This window comes from Schistocerca nitens, chromosome 11 (assembly GCF_023898315.1).
Source record: "Schistocerca nitens isolate TAMUIC-IGC-003100 chromosome 11, iqSchNite1.1, whole genome shotgun sequence".
NCBI lineage: Eukaryota > Metazoa > Arthropoda > Insecta > Orthoptera > Acrididae > Schistocerca > Schistocerca nitens.
This window is the reverse complement of record NC_064624.1, coordinates 160,464,583-160,482,003: the sequence shown is the minus strand read 5'-3', so window position 1 is coordinate 160,482,003 and position 17,421 is coordinate 160,464,583. Positions and strand designations below refer to the sequence as shown.

At 39.3% G+C, this 17,421-nt stretch overlaps 1 protein-coding gene across 2 annotated transcripts in view; it reads left to right on the top strand.

The window, feature by feature from the left end:
• Positions 1–6,693, top strand: part of LOC126213606 (transmembrane protein 98-like) — a 70,631-nt gene extending 63,938 nt beyond the window's left edge. For both annotated transcript variants that reach the window (XM_049941460.1, XM_049941461.1), the window contains exon 6: positions 337–6,693. In XM_049941460.1, the coding sequence (XP_049797417.1) occupies positions 337–435 (99 nt within the window). In that variant the 3' untranslated portion in view covers positions 436–6,693. The remainder of the gene's footprint in view (positions 1–336) is intronic.
• The last annotated feature ends 10,728 nt before the right edge of the window (positions 6,694–17,421 follow it).

Genomic DNA, 17,421 nt, shown 5'->3' with positions numbered 1-17,421 from the left:
AAAATACATCTACATAAAAGGCGACTGGTTGCAGTAATTTCTGAAAACCTGTTCACACCACAGTCGCAGTGCTCCACATCCACAATGGATAAAAGTCTTATCAGTTTTCTTTCTCCTGATAACTATAAACTGTTAAGGTAAATACTGCATGAACAGAAATTGATTTCACTTAAGCTCCCAAATGTTTCTTCAAAATCCTGCTTTTTGTGGGTAAATTACAAATTATTTTATCTTCATTGTCAAGTTTAAAACTTGTCAGTCATGACTCCACTGTTCTGAGCTGTGACCCTGTGGGAATCTGTTGCGTTAAGTCCTGCCACACGTGTTTTTTTCCAGGTACTGCGCGAGGCGGCGCTGTCCCAGGAGGCCGCAGTTCGCATACAGAGTGTGATGGGCACGGGCCCGCCGGCACCACCGTCCACCACCCCTCTGTAGGGCTGCTTCACCACCTCTACAGCATTCTCTCTTTTCCCCATAATATCCTTTTTCTGTGCGCACTCCACGTAAGGTAGGGGCTGTTTTATCCAGACACTTGCCCAAAAACAGAATCTCAGTGCAGTCTCTCACTGCTGCACAAAATTGAATAGGTCTACAACTTTAGTGCCTAATGAAGAGCTCTGACTGTGTTTTGCAGGTTCTACAGTTTTATTGAGACAGAATTTATTTAGAGCTCCTTTTGAGTGAAGAATCTCCGAGACCGTCTGTAGCAGAAAATGAAAATGAGGCATAGATACTTAACCTGCCCATATTTGATATATAAACTATATATTTGTATGACTATATATTTTGTACACTCTGTTTAATCTGTATCCTGACTACAGTGGCTTCCTGAAATGAAATGTGCTTTAAAAGTTTTCATTTCCTATTTTCACTTCCACAAAACTCTTATATGGAATCATGTTTAGACTCCAAGACTTTTTTTTCTCTCTACAGTACTTCTAAACACCCAGAATCACAGTAATTAATTACTTTTTAATCTGATGTTGATTGTACATTTACATGTTAAATTTTGTTATATACAAAAACAAAATTTAAATATATTACTTACACCATGACTGTTTCAATGTAACAGTCGTATTTTTGCTATATGTATACTGTTTTGTATATATATCAACTCTTTTGGTAATATATCTAAGCATAAACTTATTTTCAGAATCTGTTTCTTAGATTTTAGCATTTCATATGTATTTCTGGGAAGATAGGGGGGAGGGGGGTGATCCTACATACATATTGCTTGTACTAATTTAATGTTGTTGTTGGAGATGTTGATATAAAACATCATAGATGATATAATTATTTCTGCATATGGGAGATAAAAGTGAGAAACTGATGTAGTTAGTAGGTATAACCTTTTTACATTTTGTACATCAGTGCCTGGTGATGAGAGTGGGATGGAGGTTTTTTGCACAGTTCTGCCATCAGGTGGCGCAGGCATACTCTTCTGTCGGCAGGCAGTGTTCGGGTTGGTGAAGGTGTGGTGTAGTGTCATCTACTTATGTAACTAATTGATCCACCGTCTTCCATTAGCATAGTTATTTAGATTTAAAAGATTGCTCATGCAGTATACTGGTTCAGAAGACCACAGACATAGTGAATGATGTTGATATATATGCACAACATTCAGTGGAAAGCGTACATTTGAAACATTTACTGTCAGGGAGTCAACTTTGTTATTTTTTCGTGTGCAAATGGTGAATAAGGAAGAAAATGTGTGGCAGTCTGTGTGATGTCAAAAATGAATTTTCTGCTATTGTTTATCCATTTGGAGGATGATTGAAATGTGAACTACATTTTCTCGCTGTCACACATGTGTAATTGATACAATTGCTGCATATTTAATTCTTTAATAAATGTATGATATGCAAATGTTGGATATCTGTTTACGATTAACTGTCTTCATTTTTCTTTGATGAAAATTAATTGATTGGTTTACATTTTTTGGCAGATTTTATTTTTATAGACACTTTGCTGTAAGCTGTGTACTGTTGTTCACAATCAGTTTACCTTTGGAATGTTCTTTGACTTTGCCGTGGAGAGGACTGGATGAAGACTAACGAGCAGTGATTATATTTTTACTGCCTGCAGAATGTGTATTTTATTCATATTAGAATTAGTTCTGAAGGCAGTGGACGCTGTTTACTATTCACAGGCTATTATAGAACTCAGATCTCTCTTTTGCAATACATATTTTTTTTTTTATAGAAATTGGTTGTTGATGACATAAATTGCTCCATATGTAAGTAAATGTATTAAATCACCTCTGTTTCAGACCTTTGGCACTAGTGTCCATATATTATTATTAATAATAATGATGAATGAAGGGGTAGCGAATGAAATGGCATATATTGTAAGAGCAAACTGAAAGAGTTTGTAACACGGAAAGACAGATTAGTAAGAGTTTATGGAGGCCCCTACGTGATACCCTGGCCTTCTGTTGCCAGTTGGACCACTATCCAAAAATTCTAGACTGTTCGTGTGATTTTTTTAGAGAGAGACAAAATTTAGTGCTTCCTTCAGAGACAGAAGACCTCATCTATGTAACTAATATTTATGGCCAGTGCCTGGTTACTTGCGCACAAACTGTTCACTGTTTGAGTGTGTTGCAAAAGTTGGTATTAAAAAAGTACCTCGATTAACAAGAGATAATGTGCGCAACAGTCTGCATTGTTGAGAGAGGAAAATGCACATTCTGCCCATTTTCTGTCCATCTCTCTGCTAGTAATTTGAAAATTAATTAATGTAAACAGCAGATGTATATTTAGGATGAAGGGAATTATATGTGGTTTCCTATATGTGCAGTGGTTTATAATAAAATGGTCTTGTCAGTTTCCTAATCTCTCCAAAAAGACTGCAGGAGGCATTCCTTTGTTTTGTAAATGATGTAATTAAATATTTGTAAAAATATATGTATATTTTTAGAGTATTTTTCACATACTTTACATACTCTAATAATAATGAATTGTGTATCATGCTGTTTGAGAACTGTGTATTTTTGTGGAGTACATTAGTCCGTGGTATAAATTTGTAATATTCTTCTGTTGCTAGGAAGCTGCCAATCCCCATACAGTTTTTCAATTCTGTGTCTGAAGCAATATAGCAGTTTGAAGTTTTGAGCATAGATTCAAAATTATTTTTGTTACAAAAAGAATGCGTTGCCTGTTGCCAGGTGGGAAACATACAGTAATTCGAGAGCAGGTTAGCCGGTGGCACACGGGCAACTCGTCGGCGGGCGGGCGACGCCTCCACATTGCAGCACTCGTGCTGGCTTCACAGAAAGCATGGCAGTCCTTAATACAATGTTATTGTTCTTCACATATACAAAAATCTCCTTAGCAAAATGGGCAGAAATGATAAATAGCTTCAAAGATTAATCGGTAGTTCACAGCAGAGTTGTGCAAGTAGCAAGTAGCTCCTCTCCAATTTTTCTGTGAAGCCTAGAGGCATTGCCAGCACAGAGGCCTGAGAGGTGTCATTCAGCCATCCAGTTGGGAAGCGTTTCCTTTTTTGTGGACAGTGAAATGTTTTCTTGCAGAATGTGAATCTCTTGTATTGTTTCAAATTTATCCTGTGGTGTAGGCGAGTGTAACGAATGCATGTGTAGTTCAGCGTTACACGGTGTTGCTCTTCGGGCAGTGCGGCATGTGATGTGGTGGTCAGGAACTGAATGTGACTGCCTTTTTCCTCCTTTCTGTTCAAATACTGATGATGAAAATGTTTCATCACCCGTATTTGAACAGAGTACGTCAGAGTCGGCTGCCAGCAACTTTGCTGCGCTTGAGGGGTACCCCCCCCCCCCTCCCCCCGCTTAAAGTGTACAGTGAGATAACACGGTGTTCTCAGATCATTACTACAGAAGGCAAACGTCACTATGAGACTTACTGTCAATAGCTCTTTTATGAAACTGTCAGATTTAAACCATCTTTACCTCAGTATGTCCTGCAATGTCTCACAAATGAGAATTAGTTGCTTCCTCAGTGTACTTCCCTGAAGGATTCTCCCTCTGCATAGGGCACATGTTTCAGTGTTTCGTGTCTGCTTGCCTCACAGACAGAGGAATACTAAGTTTCTTGTAACTTATAATATTTCAGGTTGAGAAAAAGTCTCAGGTTTCCACCCAGGATTTTGTGCCAAACTAAGTTGGTATCATTCGGCGCTATTTCTTGTGAATCCTTATTTCCACGGATTCCCTTATAATGCTAAGTCAAAAGTGTGGCCTTCCTGTGTGGTGTACTTTGCTGTCACTGAATTTTCTTTGTGAACTAGTAATACAGGCCTTGTAGTGTTGCCACTAAATTGGGTAGTGAATTTTCGTTATCTTGCAATTGATGAGGCTCTATATATAGCTTTCTTTTAAGCTGATGACCATTTCGCCAATAACAATACCACAATTCACCGAAAAGTCTTTTGCCTTTCTCTTGATACATAATAAAATTTGAATGTGTATATTCCTCTTAACATTTATTCTGATGCAGCTTGTTTATACCAGTAGGAAGAGAATATCAAGATCTTTTGTAACTTGAGAAACTGGTAACATCAAAATCACAGAGGAAATCACTCCAGTCAGAATTTACCTTTGCCAAAGATGCTATTGCACTGACTGTTGTCATTACATTACGAAAATTCCACATACTGTAAATCTCGAATATCTTAATGTCCGTACAGGAAATTAAGAGATTAAATGAGTATTCCAATTCAGATGTTTCCAGTAAGGTTAAATAACTATTCCAATTCAAATGTTTCCAATAACTTTTTCTCTCCAGCAGATTTATTTGAGTCAATCAAATCATGTTAGCATACAATTGCAGACCACGTCCAAAATCAAACTTCATGTACAGATAATACTTCATCCTAATCTCAATACAGACTCTACATATTTAATTACAAAATTAATAATATTTCAATAGAATAACATGCAGGGATGTTCTTGACAGTACTATCGTGGACTTCTCCTGGCAACTGTTTCCTGCCACATACTACATCCATAGATAATCACTGGACCACATCATGACAAACCTGTGCACTCAACATTAAACAAACAGTAAACAAACCATTCTTTAAAACACCCCAGAATAAATATTCAGATAACTAATTGCTATTTACATGATGTTGGTGTTCCAGTTAAAATTTTTGAAACGAGATACAGACCATTTGTCCAATATATTGGTGGACACATTCACAAGAGATGTTGTATATTCCAGGCGCTTTCAGCTATAGTGGGTCTTTCACAGAGCCAAAGCACTCTTTCATCTTATGCTGTGGCCATAAGACAGTTTTTAGGTTGCACCGAGAGAGGCCCCCAAGCAATGAAGTAAAGTGAGTATCTTGTCTTCTTTCTCCTCTTCCCATTTTGCTGTATCTTTTATCAAATGCCCTACTGATCTGTGCTTCTCTGTACCCGTATTTGTGAAATACTGCCTTTGGCTGGGAAGCTTCGTTTATCACACATGACCTGCATCCTATGTACCACTGTGGCCAGTACAGTCTGCCATTATGCTGGATGGTAGCACCTTGTTGTGTATGGGTAAAGGTCTGCATGGGTCATCTTCTTATATGCTCCATGACCTAATGTACCATCTGCCTTCCTGTTGGTTAGCATGTCAAGAAATGGAGACAACCGTTCTCCTCTTTTTCCATAGAGAATGCAACTTGCCGTGCTCCCACACCACAAAAACATTGTCAACGTATCAGAAGTAGTGCTCGGGTTTTTGGTAGGTACTTTGAAGGGCCACCTCCTCAAAATGTTCCGTGTAGAGATTTGTAACCCCAGGAGCCAGTAGATGACAAGTATGACATTCTTCGAAATGTCACGATAATTTAACACTGCCACTTGCTGGAAACCTGAGAACTTTTCAACGGTAGTATATGCTGGATGAGTCTACGGTCACGAATATTTCAGGTGTTTCCACAATATTAACTATATCGTTTCATAATCAGTCTGTAAAAAAATTCGTATCCACATCATAGCTACAAGACCACCAAAAGCAAAGAAGGATTTTGCATTAACTCAGTTACAAGGATATTAAATAATTAAAGAGCCAAGTTGGTATAAAAAGAAGAAGCTGTATGTTTTTACAAAATAAGACTTTTAGTACTTCTCAACATAATCCCCACCAATATTAATACACTAGTCCTGCCAATGAACTAGTTTTTTGTAAAGAAGTATTTGTCTTGTTTGAGCCACATTCCACAAATGTTGTGACCACATCGTTGTTGCTGAACTTTTTTCCACATAATGCCTCCTCGAGTGAACCCAAGTTTCATCACACATTAAAAATCTTGTTTAGAAAAGGGTTGGTCACCTTCCCTTCCATAGCATTCTATCGAGTCTGTACACACTTCGAGTCTTGTTTCCTTGTGTTGTGGCGTTAACTCTTTTGGGACACACCTTGTACTTGTTTTGCTGTAGTTGAGCTCGTTTCTGACAAAGTTATGAACCGTGCCAACACTTACTGCAACTGCCTTTGCTATATGTTCAACTCTAATACTTTGGTATTCAAGAATAATGTCATCAGTGCAACTTTCAAGTGAAATAGTTGATACGTCAACTGGCTGGTCAGGACGTTGCTCATCAGTCACTGAGGTTCGACCATTTCTTTAACTGTTCCACACACTTATAAATATATCCATGGTTCATACAACATTCATTGTACTGTAAGATCATCGGAGAAAAGATTTTAGCCAGATTTTCACCTTAGATAGCAAAAAATCAATCACTGAATGTTGTTCAACTACCGTGGAAACTTGAAGAAGACTCTCTGCGCAATATCGAGGTTATAAACAAACAAGTTTTTATCCGTCAACTGTTTTTAGCTCGTTGCAATGATACCAACCTAAAATTATTAATGTACAAAACTCCTCCCATAAACTGTTTCATTTTTAATCAGTTTGTCTCTTTCATTACTAATTGTCCCTTGTATGTGTAGTGAAACTGTCATCAACTTGAAGGTCATCAGGTTGAAGATTGCTTTGAATGCTGTAGTTCTTTCCTAGCTGCGGTCCTATTGCAGCAGGTACACCCTTGCCTTCCTTCCACCTTTCAAATGATTTACTTAGCCAGTTCACATATGCAAACCATTGCTAGGGGTAAAACGTGAAACATCCTCTGACAGAACAGAGGATTAAGTCTTGGACTTTTCCGTCTGTAATTTGTCATATGGTGTACATTGTAATAAAAACATTGATGGCAGGCAATGAAAACCTTGTAACTCCATTTTGTTCAATTTTAGTGGAGAAAGAAAATGGTTTGTTAAAAAAATATATATAAAGTAACACAGACAATGTTAGCACATGTGTAACTGTATACTGTAGTAGAAATCTGGATGTTGGCAGATTAGAAAAATCCATGTTCTTTCAAATCTCTCTTTGACAGTGGAGTTACTGGAATCTCAAGATTTTCACATACAGATGGAGTTATGAGGTCTTAATCGCTTGCCATTGTTATATTGGTACAGCAATAAAGCTAACATTGTTTTTATGGACATGTACCTATTACCTACTGAACTTAGTTACAATTTAACACTCAGTTAGACTCCACTGCCTCATCAGTCACTGCACGAAATTCAGTGACCCTCATAATTCAGTCTGGAAGTTCTTCCACTTTACATTGGGTTGTTCGTTTTCGGCTCCACAGCCACATTTTGGAGGTGCTGTCTTCCCCCATTTATTGAGGGCACACTCATGCGCTCTCTCTCTCTCTCTCTCTCTCTCTCTCTCTCTCCCCCTCTCTCTCTCTCTCTCTCTCTCCCCCCTCTCTCTCTTTCTCTCTCTCTCTCTCTCTCTCTCTCTCTCTCTGCTTCTGAATGCTGTGCAGAGAGGGAGAGGGAGGTTGGATACTTTGACCTTGCCCTCTGCTTCCACGTGCTTCAGTTGCCCCCCATCCCTCTTCTGACATGGCTGTATACAGTTCCAGCTTCTGACTCACATCGAATGATATGGGTAGGATGCAACCAGTCTCACTTGTGTGTCTGGTGTTTCTTTATGTCTTCCTTTGCTCTTCCACTAACACATGATACGCATCACCATATGTCCACAGATATTACAATTGTCCCTAAATTTTCTACACACACTCAAAGAGGTGAAACTGGAAGAATTGTGCCGTTGCTATTGCCTGTTGTGCCACATGGTAAAGTGAAGGTGAGATACCCACCTTCCCCTATAGTATGCTCGGCAGTCCAGATGCATTTGGGAGGCAGCATGTATTTTAAAATCTTGTTTTATAAAACCCACTCTTGTGGATTTAATGAAAATGGTGTATGTACTTAAATATTATTAGTATTATTAAATATAAAAGGAAGTTTCTTTTACATATCCAGTTTTAAGTTTGTATGCATTGCATTTTTTATTATTATTACCCTCTGCTTCTGCGTGCTGCAGATGCTCCGTCATTGTTCTTGCAACATGTAGATGTACACAGTTGCTGCTTTTGACTCGCATCAAGCAGTATATCTAGAATGTCGCCATTCTCATTTTTTTGTGTAACGTTTATTCTTTCTGTTTTCCCCTTGGTCTTCCTCAAACACACAATAAACATCGCCGTATGTCAACTGACTGTAAAATTGTTTCAAAATTTTTTTACATACGCTCGACGAGGTGAAATTGTGCCGACTCTGTTACCTATCACACCGCATGTTAAAGTCGAGTTGATGGCGCTCACCTTCTTGTACAACAAGTGTGATGCATTTAGAGGGCGATTATGTCTTTTAAATTTTTATTTTGAACAATCCACTACTGTGCATTTAATTAAAATGATGTATTTACATATTTGTGGTATTACCAAATAACAAAATAAAATTTCTTTATCTACACAGATTTTTTATTTGCACGAGTTGCACATTTATCGGCATTACTGTTGTATTTGCATTGTATAATTGTTGTTGTTACTACTATTACTGTTATTATTATTATTGTTGTTATTATTATTATATATGTAACCTGTATTATACTAACATGTTGTAACTTATTATTATTTCTATAATAAGTATTATTATATATATTATATATTATCACAATTTATGTAGTGAGGTGTTGACATTGGAATGTAACCTTGGCTACATGTCTGTATTTTATTCATGTTACTGTTGCGTAATTGTATGCAACTTACATATGTTATTGATTGTAGTAACAAGGTACAAGACGTAATGTATTCAACAAATGGAAATTATTTTCAGAGATAAAAATGTTTATGATCTGTGTTAAAGTTAGGTTTCTTGGATACCTATCAGTGTAATGAAAGACAATAAAGCTCCACCGTATACATTAAACAATAATTCTGTTGTACAAAGTAACTTCCCCTGTACAAACAGTTTGGAGACTGTGATTTATGGACTGATGTCATCTCCACCAGAAACTTAGCCATTGCTTGTTTAATAGGATGTTTGAAAGAACCGTGTTAATGAAAATATCTCCAGACAGCTGTCACTCAAATATAAGCTATTATTTCTCACACCACACAGGTTTCAGATGAAAGACTATTTTTAGCAGCTGTCCTGATAAACAAAAGATAAGTGGAGCCATACCGGCTAGGTGACCTCATCCCTTTTGATAGCTGCTCCAAAAGTTGACTGTTGGCTTTCTGTGTCAATTGCTCAGTTTGCACAAGTCATCCCTGTAAGCCTCATGTTCTTCATACGTGCCAGCATGCATTACTTGTAAAGCTCCTTTCTGCAAGTTACTTTATTTTCACATTGTTATTCGACAACTCACATCGAGTGAGTCTGCTTCAGCATTCACAGTGTGTGGAGACCCGCTAGTCACAAATAATCGCTTCATTTTATGTTTCAGCACCACAATTGTGCATGTTCTGAATGCTGTCTGGTTTGCTATACTGAACAGTGAAAGTGATCCTCCCCCTTACAGAAAGGCATCATACGAGGGTGGTTTGAAAAGTTCTCGGAATGTAATACGAAAAAAATACTTAAATCACTGACACTTTTTTATTTTTCAAGGTAGTCTCCTTGTAGATTAATGCACTTGGTCCAATGATGTTCCGGTGCCTTGATCCCATTTCGAAAATGAGTTTCCTCCAGGTCTGCAAAATAATTAGCAACTCCGGCTATCAATTCTTCATTTGATGTGAATCTTCGTCCACCAAAAAAAATTTTCGTTTTTGGGAAGAGATGGAAGTCTTGACGGAGCCATATCAGGTGAATAAGGTGGGTGTGGCAACAATTCATACCTTATTTTGTGTAATTTTGCCATGGCGACGGCAATACATGCGGGCGTGCATTGTCTTGATGGAAGATGACTTACTTCCTTGCTAAACCTGGCCTTTTTTTTTGCATATCTTTTGTTGCAATTTGTCCAGCAGGTTAGCATAGTATTCTCCAGTAATTTTTTTCCAAGTGGGGAGATAATCCACAAACAGAATCCCTTTCGCACCCCAGAATACTGATGCCATGACCTTTCCCACCAAAGGAATTGTCTTTGCTTTCTTTGGTGCTAGAGAATCAGCTTCTTTCCACTGCTTTGACTGTTGTTTGTCGCTGCGGTGTAGTAGTGCACCCAAGTTGCATCTGTGGTTACAAACCAGCACAAACAATCTTGTTCATTTCTCCTAAAACAGACCAAACATTGTTCCAATATGTCCATTCTTGTGCATTTTTGATCCAGCGTCAAGAGTTACAGCACCCATCTTGCACATAATTTTTTCATTTCTAATTCTTCAGTTAAAATGTGATAACCCTTTCAGATGACATCTCGCAAATGTGAGCAATTTCACACACTTTCAATTGGCAGTCCTCTGTGACCATTTTGTGCACTTTTTCAACGATTTCTGTAGCAGTGACACATTTTGGCCAACCACTCCGCAGATCATCTAAGTTCACCTATTTAAATTCGTTTGTCTACTTGGCAACATTTGAATATGAAGGAGCAGAGTCCCCCAGTGTATTCTGGAAATCGCGGCATGAATGTTCTTTGCTTCCATACCTTTATTTACGAAGTACTTAATCGCTATATATATATATATATATATATATATATATATATATATATATATATATATATATATATATATATAAAGAAAGTGATGAGACTTACCAAACAAAAGCGCTGGCAGGTCGATAGACACACAAACATACACACAAAATTCTAGCTTTCGCAACAAACGGTTGCTTCGTCAGGAAAGAGGGAAGGAGAGGGAAAGATGAAAGGAAGTGGGTTTTAAGGGAGAGGGTAAGGAGTCATTCCAATCCCGGGAGCGGAAAGACTTACCTTAGGGGGAAAAAAGGACGGGTATACACTCACACACACACACATATCCATCCGCATATACACAGACACAAGCCTTTACAAATTTCTGCTTGTGTCTGCTGTGTAAGCATTTCTTTATCCAGATATTGTAAAACCTAAGTAAACTTTTAATTATAGATAGTTCATGTGTGTCGTGGAAGAAACTTCATAGGGAAAGTAGCAAGTCCGTGTATGACATCAATACATAAAAAAAGTCAACAATAAAATAAATATTTGAAAGACACTGAAGCACGAAATCATTACAACACCTGTGAGTGTGGCAGAAATTGGTTATAACTTGTGACATTAGCAGATTTATCCCCCTGTTTCCTGCTGCTGCACATTATAAAATTATGGGCTAGCAACAATTTATAAAAAAACTGCAATCTTGGTCTGTTCTTTAAGCAGACAAAGCCAGCCTGGCATGGGACAGGGTGTCTGTTCAACCAGAGAAAGCTGCACCTCCTCAGCAGACACATTACAGGAATGACATTATTATTATTACTATTATTATTATTTTCATTTCCCAATTAGAGGAGTCAGTGTTTTGTGAAATGATTCGTTAAAATGAAATAAATACAATAAACTAGATAAACATTTAAGGTGCCTTTGGATTATGCTTAGAATCCTGCAGGAAATGAGGTACGTCAAATATTTCTTTAATCTGTTTTACGTCTTACTTTTACACAAGTTATTTCATTAAACATTTAACTAATTTTTTTTTGTTGATGGCTAATAAAGACACAAAGATTTTTATTATGTGCTTATAAGACACCAGCTGACTTCAGTACCAGTTGCATATCAATGTGAACTTACATCTGATTCTCTGGGAAGTTATATTTCAACAGCTAACTAAGGGCTGACTGCTAATGGTGTTCACATTTTGGATAACTGCTGCCGACTGACTTTAAAGCTGGTTGTATGATGTTGACAAAATGAATGTGAGCTATGGGCTAAAACACACATTGTCTTGTATGCCTATTTATTGATGAATGTGAGAGCAAAAATCAAAATTTAGTTTTACATATTAATAATTAAAACAGCAAAATCAGAGGACACAAAATTAAATTATAATAAGCAAAATAGGAAGTTGAAGTGTGTGCTGTGTTATCAGAAAAGACTAAATTATAAGTACTATTTTATAGATATATATAGTGAATTTTACTATAAAAAATGAAATTTGCTAAACTGAATAATTACCAACCTAACAAGTTATTTGATTGAAAGAGCAAAAGGCTACAAAAATATTGTACTGAATTTCGGAAACAACCATTATTTAAGATTCAAATATTCTGGAAAGTGAGAACTTTTGACTAAAAATAACTTTTAAAATGGGAAATTTCTGGAGAAAGTAAAATGTTTGTGGATAAAAGGAGGGCTTTTAAATTACTTACATTGGTTTATAAACAAACAGCTGTTTGGTCACTGCAAGTATCAACTCCCCACGTTCATTATGAATCTTAAATTATGAATATTTCTTTTTCTGTCATCGGTAATCAAGAAATTACATCTTGAATCTTAAAAGGTTTACGAATTCCTGCTTGAATAAGAATTTAGCTATTTTGTGTAACTGTTGCATATATCAATATATTTTGGATAAATGGCAGCATTGATCGTAAATATTGAAATCCTTTATTTTACAGTTCGATTCCGGTCACTGTATGACCATCTTCAGTGCTAAAATATATAAGAACCATCATACATCAGGATCTTTACACTAATGTGGCCCTATTTATAACCACCATCAAAAAATACAGAAACAAAAATATATTCAAATATACAGATTCTCGTATGTACCAAATTATTCGAGCCTTGTAGGCCAATATCATAACAGCACAACAATTTGTATGAGGTGTAACATGTACTGTAATGATTACTTCCAACAGATATCTTCCCTTTTACTGCATACAATAATTTTTAAATTTACAGAAGAGACAATCTTGTAATCTTAGCAGTTGCCGATCCAATGTAAAGTGAGCTTGTTGCTTACATAGCCAAATAGGTAAGCTCAGTATTGTAAAAACAAGCATCATAGTGCCCTCTACATTCCAAAGCAGACATCAAATACAACAAATAACACCAACAGGAAAACTAAAGCTTACATAAAAAACAACCTTTAAAATCACATGGCGATTTTTACAAGTGCTGTCCACAACACAGGATCAAATAAAGGGAAAAAATGTGTTTATGTCAGAGCAGCTCAAGAATAAGTAGGACGGTTCCACCTCTGTCTGTTATATTGTTATTTAGCAATCTGATCTCATTTCTTCTGGAGAGGCTCAAACCAGCCTGTCCAGGTATGTCAATTCATGGAATGTATGCCAAACCCTCGCCAAACAGCTGCTGCGCAATGTTGAGGATGGCTTTCAGTCCACAGTTTCCCAGCTAGCCTTATGCCATGCATCAAATGGAAACATGCCCAATCAGAAAAAACATTAGCCTGGGCCACTGGACAATTTTGTTAAGATAGTGAAGATATATAGAAGCAACAAGGAAATAATACAATTGGGAGAATATCTAGAAATGATTAACATGTATTAAGCATGCAGAAGGTGAAATAATAAATCACAGGACTATAGACTGTTGAACACTAGTTTTACGAACATTGTTGACACGTTCTCTTTCTCAGTTAACACCCCTGCAGCATCACAGTGAGGATTAAAAAAAATGAGTGTTGCTGACTGCGGCAACCCCAGCTGAAGTTGGGAGTATTACAAAGCAGAAACCAGATTCACACTCAAGAGGCTTTGGTGTTAGATACGACTGCATATTAAAACATATCTGCCACATAACGTCTTCTCAATTGTGTGGTATAATTAAATTTTCATTTCAAACTGCGCAATTTTGTAATGCTTTCAAAATATCAAAAATTATTCCAGTGTTTAAAAAGGCAATAAAATGGGTGTAAATACACTCCTGGAAATTGAAATAAGAACACCGTGAATTCATTGTCCCAGGAAGGGGAAACTTTATTGACACATTCCTGGGGTCAGATACATCACATGATCACACTGACAGAACCACAGGCACATAGACACAGGCAACAGAGCATGCACAATGTCGGCACTAGTACAGTCTATATCCACCTTTCGCAGCAATGCAGGCTGCTATTCTCCCATGGAGACGATCGTAGAGATGCTGGATGTAGTCCTGTGGAACGGCTTGCCATGCCATTTCCACCTGGCGCCTCAGTTGGACCAGCGTTCGTGCTGGACGTGCAGACCGCGTGAGACGACGCTTCATCCAGTCCCAAACATGCTCAATGGGGGACAGATCCGGAGATCTTGCTTACACCTTCTAGAGCACGTTGGGTGGCACGGGATACATGCGGACGTGCATTGTCCTGTTGGAACAGCAAGTTCCCTTGCCGGTCTAGGAATGGTAGAACGATGGGTTCGATGACGGTTTGGATGTACCGTGCACTATTCAGTGTCCCCTCGACGATCACCAGTGGTGTACGGCCAGTGTAGGAGATCGCTCCCCACACCATGATGCCGGGTGTTGGCCCTGTGTGCCTCGGTCGTATGCAGTCCTGATTGTGGCGCTCACCTGCACGGCGCCAAACACGCATACGACCATCATTGGCACCAAGGCAGAAGCGACCCTCATCGCTGAAGACGACACGTCTCCATTCGTCCCTCCATTCACGCCTGTCGCGACACCACTGGAGACGGGCTGCACGATGTTGGGGCGTGAGCGGAAGACTGCCTAACGGTGTGCGGGACCGTAGCCCAGCTTCATGGAGACGGTTGCGAATGGTCCTCGCCGATACCCCAGGAGCAACAGTGTCCCTAATTTGCTGGGAAGTGGCGGTGCGGTCCCCTACGGCACTGCGTAGGATCCTACGGTCTTGGCGTGCATCCTGCGTCGCTGCGGTCCGGTCCCAGGTCGACGGGCACGTGCACCTTCCGCCGACCACTGGCGACAACATCGATGTACTGTGGAGACCTCACGCCCCACGTGTTGAGCAATTCGGCGGTACGTCCACCCGGCCTCCCGCATGCCCACTATACGCCCTCGCTCAAAGTCCGTCAACTGCACATACGGTTCACGTCCACGCTGCCGCGGCATGCTACCAGTGTTAAAGACTGCGATGGAGCTCCGTATGCCACGGCAAACTGGCTGACACTGACGGCGGCGGTGCACAAATGCTGCGCAGCTAGCGCCATTCGACAGCCAACACCGCGGTTCCTGGTGTGTCCGCTGTGCCGTGCGTGTGATCATTGCTTGTACAGCCCTCTCGCAGTGTCCGGAGCAAGTATGGTGGGTCTGACACACGGGTGTCAATGTGTTCTTTTTTCCATTTCCAGGAGTGTAATTATAGGCCTGTATCATAGCAAGTCCTTCAGAGGTCATGGAGAAAATGTGTGACTGGGGAAAAAATTTCCCTGAAAAAAATCTGCTTACTATTCGGAGTGAACATTAATAAAACCAACAAACTGCAGAGATAAATTCCTGACAGGAAATGGAGGAAAAAAGGCCCTATGAACATGTGTCCAGAAATGCGTTGTTGCTACAGTAGATGGCTCTGACAAATGAAAGCTCCTCTGACCACATGTTGTGTGATCCTTGTGTGTTGCAGGCTGCGTGATTGATCCAGCGTACTGAAAACGGCAGAGTGGCCAGGTTTTCATGTCGGGAACAAGCCAAGTTAGTGAAGCAGATGGAAACTGTCGAAAGGTAGCACAGCTGTACCAAAGCAGGCAAATGGCCTGTCAACATGGTGTAAACCACAGTACAATTATGTATATCCTGCATGATAACTGCTATTATCCTTGTCACCTACAACAAGTTCAAGGATTATCAGCAGCAGATTTCCCTATTAAGGGAAGGATTTTGTCAATGGTTTTGGCACCAGACAGCCACAATTATGGGTTTCCAAACATCAGTCCTCTTTGCCAGAACTGGCATCATTAACCTACATAATCATCATCTGTGGGCTACAGACAATCCTCAAGGAATGGTTGAGGCCTTCCATCAACACCAGTCCAGCGTCAATGTGTGGATAGGGATTCTTGGCAACAATGTTATTATTCCACAATGCCTCAATCGTAGAATGTGCCTGTACTTCGTGCGGAATACTTTGCCTGGGCTACTTCAAAATGTGGCTTTGGCAGTACGACAGGTTTTGTGGTTTCTGCATGACGGAGCACCACCCCATTTCCACATTACAGTTTAACCATCACCTGAACATCATCTTCGTCAGATGTTGGATAGGACACGGAGGCCCTGTAGCATGGCCTGCTAGATAAACACACAAATCCCTTGGATTTTTACTTCTGGGAGTATGCTGAACCAGTTCCTGACATACAGACACTTCAACAGTGTGTTCACAATGTCTGTGATGCTATTCGGAGAAGAGGCTGGAACGTGTGAAAGCATGCGGCAATCCACGGTGTGACATGTAAACGTGTGCATTGCGTCCCATGGAGGCCAGTTTGAACATCTGTTGTGACGTGGGTGTACTGTTCCGGGGCAATTTGTTGTTATTACACGCAGACTCCCCATTTCTGGACACATGTTCATAGAATCTTTTTTCCTCCATTTCCAGTTAGGAAAAGTCCCTGAAGTTCATTGGTTTTATTAATGTTCACCCTGTATAGGAAGGAAATGTCTATTAATGGGGTCCTATACTCATTCTCAAATTAAAGATACACTGCTATTTATATGAAAAAGCTAACTTCGGGAATATTCCTCCATCTCACCATGGCACTTGATCTTGTAGGCCATGAATTCTGCTACTACAGTAAATGCAAAGTTATGGGATTAGGAGCACATGTAATGACTGGTTTGGTTCCTATCCACAAGACAGTAGTAATAGGTGGTGGCGGTCATGGTGTAGTGGTAGTAAACAAGGGGGGGGGGGGGGGGGGGGGGGGTTAATCACAAAATGGGGAAACTCTAAAATCCAGTGAACAAATTTTCAAACGAGGCATTCCACAGCAGCCGACATACTGTACATTTCCCTCTGTAATTTTTATTAATGACCTCAGAAGCCGTAGTAAAAAGGGACTACCAATAATTTTTTGTGATTATCCAAATGTCATGCTCACTCACCACTAAGTACAGAAATAACAGTGATGACTAATGACACCAGCCACTGCACAATAATTTGGTGAAATGCCAGCTGATTATTACTGAATGAATACAAGGCTGTCATCTTCCTTTTCTTTTTCCTTTGTCCCATGTCTG